The sequence below is a fragment of the Lotus japonicus genome, chromosome 2 (assembly GCF_012489685.1).
Source record: "Lotus japonicus ecotype B-129 chromosome 2, LjGifu_v1.2".
Taxonomy (NCBI): Eukaryota; Viridiplantae; Streptophyta; class Magnoliopsida; order Fabales; family Fabaceae; genus Lotus; species Lotus japonicus.
This window is the reverse complement of record NC_080042.1, coordinates 19,050,390-19,058,008: the sequence shown is the minus strand read 5'-3', so window position 1 is coordinate 19,058,008 and position 7,619 is coordinate 19,050,390. Positions and strand designations below refer to the sequence as shown.

General features: G+C 38.4%; 1 protein-coding gene across 1 annotated transcript; it reads right to left on the bottom strand.

Moving 5' to 3' along the window:
• Positions 1-5,830: 5,830 nt before the first annotated feature.
• LOC130735283 (caffeoylshikimate esterase-like) lies at positions 5,831-7,519 on the bottom strand. The gene is made up of 2 exons (XM_057587349.1): positions 7,381-7,519; positions 5,831-6,274 (listed from the first exon to the last, which is right to left on the bottom strand). The coding sequence occupies exons 1-2, from the start codon at positions 7,489-7,491 to the stop codon at positions 6,041-6,043; spliced, it is 345 nt and encodes a 114-aa protein (XP_057443332.1). The 5' UTR covers positions 7,492-7,519; the 3' UTR covers positions 5,831-6,040.
• Positions 7,520-7,619: the final 100 nt, after the last annotated feature.

Here is a 7,619-nt window from a genome sequence, read left to right as displayed (position 1 = left end):
TTGATTTACTGAGGTTTTTGATTGAGAGGTTTTCTCAAAAAGGGTTACACAGGGTGGGAGCTTTTATTTTAACCTACCAAAGTTTTCGAAAAGGAACAAACGTATTCATGATTTACTTATAAACTTCATCTAAAATAAATAATCAAAGTGTACACATATTTTGAAAATTAAAAGAAAGTTTACTGCAACGCAAAGCTTCTAGAAAGATATTTTTAAATGAGACTTCAATCCTTTTTAGAAAGAGAATTTCAAAGGGGGGCCTTATTTGATGGCTTAGATGAAAGAAAGACGAGACTCGGCGACACGGTTACTTGGAGTGGAGTGACCTGTCGTAGTGTAAACTTCGGTCACTTGGAGCAGAGTGCAACCGTTGGTGATCAACTCATAATTGTATCATAGTTTAACTATTTTCTCAGCAGTAAACAGAACACTAGAGAGGGCGTTCTTGTTTGTTTGGCTAACCATGATTCATATCATGCATGCATACATTTTGTCAGGATGGTGGAGTGGCCATGCCTGTCTTCTGAGGACGATGGAGCGGTCGTACCTTCAGATGTTGATAATGGAGAGGTTATCAACTATGTTGATACTGGAGTGGGTATCAACTAAGTGACATTCACTAGTCAGAGGTTGATACTGGAGTGGGTATCAGACCGACTAAGTGTTGTCTCGCCTACCTCATGGAAAAGGCGTTTATATCCGAATCATTTGATGTGCCTATGTGGCATTGCATTTGCACGAGCATATAGACTAACCTTAGGGTTGTCGATTGAGCTTGATGATGAGGTGATATGTGCTATGAGTTTTGATATGCTTGAGATAAGCTAAATGTGATTTAATTGTATGTGTGTCAGAGAGGTTTGTCATTGACAACCCTCGTATTTTACATAAGCCACGTGATCGATAGATCTGCGTTAGTAAGCGTGAAATGTATAAGTATGTGATTATGTGTATATTGTGTGACCTACTATTATATATATACCTATATTCTGGAAGTTGACCCTCGCACGCCATTGTATGTATGCTTGTGTTGGCGGCCGGCGACTGCCAGGTGATGGGCGGCAACATGATCAAGCACCATGCTTCTGGGAAAGTTGCTGTGACGCTGCTTATGAGGAGGATCCATGATGATCGGATGAAGTGTCATGTCTTTGCATTAGTTCGGTGAAGCGCACAGTAAGTCGTTCGTGGATTGACTACATGTCTTCTGATGCCAGAACCCTGTTGCAGATCTTATGAGAGATTGATTGTTCGACCGTCGAAGAGAATCCCTCGGAGGAGGAATAGTCTTGTGTACGGCTTGAGCCTTTTGGGTAGAAAGCTTATCGTTGTTGGTTGAAGCTTGTAGGATGATCATAGGAGTTTGTATTCTTTTGGTTTTAGAGAAATGGTAGGTTCTGATGTTTGCTATTTTGTGGTCTACCCAGTATGGAGATCATAAGGAGCTTGTTGGGCATAAGAAGTCTTTTGATATTTCTCTTTAAGACTCAATTGTACCCATACTTTTGGATATGAAGTTATATATTATTGGGTAATTACTGTGCATTCGCTAGAGCATGTTTTGAAAAAAAAAATACTTGGTTATTATTGACTTCGAAAGTTTAGTCAGCATATTTAGTTTTGGAAAGGTTACTAAAGTGACCCTCGAGAAATCGGGGCGTTACAATGATAATGATGATGATGAACCACCGCCTCAGAAGATAGCAAAGAAGGTCAGATTGCAACCCAAGTCACTCATTTGGAACCAACTCTGGAGCCTACTAGAGCTGCAATTTCTACCAGAGTCACAAGATCAGTAGTCAGAGCTTCAAGTAAGTTTATTGTTCTTTCTGATGAAGATGATTTAAATTTGCTTGATGCAATTCATGTTGAATCCAACCCTGAACCCACACTAGTTGATCAAATCAACTTCACACATTTCACCACCTAGGGCTTCATTCTTTCAACCCTCCATTGAGGAAGAACCCCTCTGGAAAATGCTCCAAACTCCTAAGTCCACTAAACCAACCTCACCCATTATACTTCCATCCACTCCACAAGCCTCTGAACCACAAGCTTCTGAGATACAAGCTCTAGAAACACCAACCACTGAAAAGTCTAACTCTGAGCCTAAACCCTCTGATCACTCAAATCAGGAACCCTCTGATAAAGAAATTCTCTCTCCTACTCCCTCTGTCTCTTTCCTACCAATGTTCAATTTTCCTCTCCATCAAATGAATCTAAAGCCACTCGCCAATTCTTTCAAATTGCCAGGAGAAAGAATTTCAGAAATTCCTGAACATTTCATAAATGTTCCAAGTCCAAACCGCTATCCTGGACCAAGACCAGAACCTCTGGTTGCTCCTGATTTTCCAATCCAAGCGGTCCCTCTCACTTCAGACCACCACCTCTTCCTCTTTCTCCTCCACCTCAAAATGAAAAAATCTGTCTCTGACAAATCTCCAAATCCTAAGACTGAAGTTTCTCATCCAAACCCTGAGACCAATACCTCTGAACCTCAAACTTTGCAAATTGCATTAACTTATTTAATCATCCCTCTTCACCTGAAACCAATCTCTCAATTCTTCCCTATACCCACCTTGGACCAAACACCCTGCTTGATTGCATTAACTTATTTAATCATGAAGCATCTTTAAGGGTTCACAGTGTGCATGGTCGCACTTACCTCAGTGAGAAACCAGACATGGTTGCTGACGACTGGGATCGTCTATGCACTTGGATGCTTTATCAAGTGGCAGTGATGATGGCTTTCCTTACTGCTGAAAGGGATCAAAGAATTGAAGCTGCTAGTCAGCGTTTCAGAAGAAGAGAAGCATTGAATGAACAAAAGTTGAGAGATCAACTTTATACTGCTATTGAAGAAGCAAGGAAGAAGAAAGAACAAGAAGAAGAAGCTGCAAGTTTGAAGCTGAAATAACGTGAAGCTGCAAGGCTGGAAGCTCTGGAACAAGCAGCTAGACTACAAGCTGAAGCTGAGGCTCTTAGAAATCAAGCCCTTGGAATTATTCCATTTACTGATTTTGCCTCCACCTCTGCTCAAGCTCCTCACTCTGAACAAGTTGTTCCGTCTGCTCAAGCTCAGTCAGACTCAAGACTTGATCTCATTGAACGAAGACTTGATTTTCAAGAAGCTTCTTCCAGAGTCTGCATGAGATGTGCACAGAACTTCTGAAGAGGACACCCAAGCCTTAGTCTTTAGGAACTCTCCTTTCTTCTGTTTTCCTTCTACTATGTTACTATGTTTTCGTATTTAACTATGTTTCTTTTATCCTATTATCGTTTTTCTTTCCTATGTGCTTGCATAATTACTTGGTCATCATTACTTAGTTTTTACTCAAACGCATTAATCAACAAACAAACTTCTTTTATTAATAACATCTTTCATACATGTGCATTCATACATTTAAAAAGGAGGATTTTTCCTCAATGATCTACACTGCCTACGCATCGCTGCTTCTCAAGCTCTAGACGATGCTGCCTATACTCTAGTTGGATCAAGCTCTGGCGCACTTCCTGCCTCTCAGGACCCTCCGCCATTGTCTCAAGTGCAGTCTTCGTCGCTTGTCTTTTGGCAGAATTATCCAGTTCCCGCTGGAAGATCTTCTCTCCTCTACAAACGCAAGGAAGCCTCTGAGGATGCTGTCCATTTCTGGACTCATGCCCATGCCTAGTAGCTGGTTTGTCAGACTATAGACACTCGGCTCCTCTGGGTGGCGCACGTTGATGAAGAGATCTTCATCAAAGGCTTTCTTCCTTAATTCTTCGATGTATGCTATGAAGGATGCCATTGCAATGTTGATTTCAAGTGCAAATGAGATGTGAAGACTGTCATGCTTTAACCGCTTTTTATAAGATCAGTTTAGTCTCCAGAAGTTAATGCTGAAGCAGTTTCTCGAGGATTGTTTATTGGTAACAGTTGCTTACTTTTAACTCCTTGGCCGGTAGTAAACGTTCCACTCCTTCATTTAATCTTCTGCATATGCATTAATTACATACGTTTTCTTTAATCCTTTTATTTTTTTTCTCCATCTTTTTAAACTTAGACCTTCTCTAAGGGGGAGTCCTTGTACTTCAAGCTAAGTTTTTCACACCCCATTCTTTTTGCTTATGACAAAAAGGGGGAGTATGCAACCAGTTTTTGATGTGTAAGCTGTGTTAGTGTGATTTCTTTTTCTTTTGGAGAATTTAAGAGTTCCACTCTTTATGACCATAGATCTGTCCGTGAGCATTTGCAAGTAATACATTTTCACTTCTTTTGACATGATCATATGCTAAATCGGCTGACTTTGATACTTTTACCTTGCTCTTGACTCTGAATATTTATGCGCTCTGATATTCTAATAATTATCTATGTCATAAATTCTCACTCTGAACTCTTTTGTTATTTAGCTCAGAATCTAGATATTACTAATGTTTTCATTAAGTCTTAGATTCAGGGGGAGCTAAGCTCAGAATCAAGCTGTGACTTGGATTCAGAATGAGCAACATAAACCATTCACCTCAGGATAAGTTTATCTCTATTCTAAACTCTGAGTGAATTCAGTTTATTGTTTAAGAATTGTTCATCAAAATACTTGGTTTTGTCATCATCAAAAAGGGGGAGATTGTAAGATCAAGTTTTGATCTAGTAGTACAACTCTATGTTTTGATGATTACATGTTAACTATTGTGTATGAACAATTATGATACTCTAACGTTGTTTTCTGAGTGTTTTAATGACAGGCTCTAACTCTGATCTAATTACACATAAATCAGAAGCACCATACTCAAAGAGTTACCTCCGCAACGCTTTCGCACTCACTATGTTCAATCTGAACAGTAGATTAAGCTTCAGAAGATCTGAAGATAGTAAAGCTCTGATATGGATTCAGTTCACTTGAAGTTCTGAAGACCAGAAGCTCTGAAGGATCAGAAGCTCTGAAGGTTCAGAAGTTGAGTAGTGAAGATTCTGAAGTCCAAGAGTAAGCTGGCTCTGAAGACCAAGTACTTCTCCTCTGAGTCAAGAAGCAGAAGGTACAAAGGTCAGAGGATCCAAGCTTCCCTCTAACTCTGATCACCAAGCTTCACAAGTTCCAACATGAAGCATCGCTCTGAACAGAAGTCAACTAGGATAAAGGTCATGTCACTATCCAAAGTACAAAAGCAATTGTACCATTCCTGACGACCTTACCTAACTTATTCAGCCACAGCAGAACCTAGAAAATCCAGATCTGCCTTCCAACGGTAGCATTCCATGCAAACTTCCAAACCTTAATCCTTGGAGTATATAAAGAGGCTGAATATGAAAGATGCCGCTTTAAGAAACTTTGTTCAAGCTTTCGCGAAATTCAAATATTCTCTTAAGCAATCTTTCTTCATATTGTACTTATTGTGTTTACTATTAGCTTTCTGAAAAGCATTTCTTTGTAAACCAAAACTTTCAAACAGTTGTTTGCTTTTCCTTAAGGAGACCAAGGTTGGTCAGATCCTTGAGAAGACTAAGAGAGTGAATCTTAGTGATAGCTAAGTCATTGTATTGTTAGTCACTTTGCAGGTTGCAAGTGCAGTTGTAACAAACTCTGATTAGTGGATTGCCTTCATTCTAAGAAGGAAGAAATCACCTTAACGGGTGGACTGGATTAGCTTGAGGGATTTATCAAGTGAACCAAGATAAAATTATTGTGTTCTTTCCTCAAACTCTTATCTTAGCACTTTCATTCTCGGTGTTTGAAGAGATTTGTTAAAATCTCAAGTCGGAAAAGTTTTTTAGAGTAAAAACGCTATTCAAACCCCCTTTCTATCGTTTTTCATACCTTCATCTACTCCATGTCAAACAAAGGAGGTTCCAAAGTTAAACCTTAATCAAGCAAGCTTAAGGGCCAATAGATTTTGCATTCCCACTATATTTCTTTATTTCTGTATTATTCACATTAAACAATGCTACACTAGTAATTGACTAAGATGGTAAAGAATAAACAACTTCAAATTTTGATGTTCAATCTACCAAAGTAGAAGTAAATATCAACTGAAAACAATCTGAATATTCTTCTTTTGAATAGTATCAAGGTGAAGATTGATAATGTTTCAAGCTGTGGTCATCAAGCCAAGAAATGATGTCACCAAAAACTTGAATTATTACTTCATCAGGCTCACCCGCAAGAAGAGCATGGTAGGCATCATTGTAAAGCTTAAGCTTCTTGTCTGAACAGCTTGCTTTCTCATACAAGGCTTTGCTCACTGATGGATCAGTCACCGTGTCAGCATCCCCATGAAGGATTAACAATGGTAGAGAGACCTGTTTTCACAGCCATTACATGAGATGAATAATTTCATTGAACTATTATATATAATAATTTTCATTCCATGGGAAAAATGTGAAATTTCATATACAATCTCATGAATAACTCTACCCAAAAGCTAGCAGGAGTGAGAGTTGTTCTACCATTTATACGAATTATTTTGTTTATTTTTTAGTCAATGTACGATTTCAACACCCCTCTCACACCCAAGGTTAGATATCTAAAGCGTTGTAGTTTGCAAGAATGAACATCTACATGTGACACATATATGGATGGTCGATTTTCAACACCCCTCTCACACCCAAGGTTAGATATCTAAAGCTTGTAGTTTGCAAGAATGAACATCTACATGTGACACATATATGGATGGTCTCCAATAAATGGATCTATGATAGACTCTGATACTATCTTAGAATTTGGGTTAAACATAATTCTACCACAAAAGCTAGCTCAAGAGTGAGAGTTGCTCAACCATTTATACGGACTATTTTGACCATATTTCCAGCCAATGTGAAATTTTCTCAACACAATCAATAACCAATAGTTTATCCTCCTATAAAATAGGAGAAAAAGGGGGGGGGGGGAGAAAAATCAATAAATACAAAAGAATTTGAGATGAAATATCATGCTAAACAACAAAAATGAACAGGAATAGGAATAGGTAAAGCAGAAGGAACAAGACAGAGTTAAAAGAGTATGCAATAGTGTATCAACTATCAAGATATAATTTCCTTTCAAACCCCAAATGCTTGCTTTCTGCAAAACAAATTATTGCTTTTAACTATGAGGTGTTTCAAAAGTAGCATTTTCAATCCCAAAAGTCCTCTGCATCTTATGGCTTATCAGTTCAAAATCCAATTAAGGCTGACTTAAATTAACATTAACAGAAATCTTTTTTTTCATGAGTAGTAGTTGATCAAAAACCACTTCTGCAATTTCATTTTATAAGGGGTTGGAGCATTTGTCTTTATTTTAAAGATTAAGCCTGAAAATTATCACAAAATAGTTCAGGGAGCCACTGAAAGAGTTTCTTCATTCAGATTCAGCTTGGGTAGACATATTTAACAAGGAAATGTATATTAGTCAGAAGATGAGAGCATACTTCATTCAACCGCCGTTCTATTTCTTGAGTAGTTCTAAGCATTTCTAAAGCGCTCCGCAAGCGTGGTTTGTCCTTGTAAGCAATGACATTATAGGCTGCCTGGAGAGACATTCAAAAGTGTCAAGAAATTGCTAATAATGATCTAAAAAAGAAATGAATCAGAAGAATTGGAGAAAAATTGAGTCAATAGAGGTTCAGACGGAAAGATAGATGGGTTATTGTGTTCAGGCTCCGTTTGG

What these genes read in the sequence shown, in the direction of transcription:
- LOC130735283 (XM_057587349.1), bottom strand. Translation starts at nt 7,491, where the DNA reads ATGTCTCTCCAGGCAGCCTATAATGTCATTGCTTACAAGGACAAACCA. An exon ending in TAGAACGGCGGTTGAATGAA is followed by an intron (nt 6,275 to 7,380) that starts GTATGCTCTCAT and finishes CTGTGAAAACAG; the next exon opens with GTCTCTCTACCATTGTTAAT.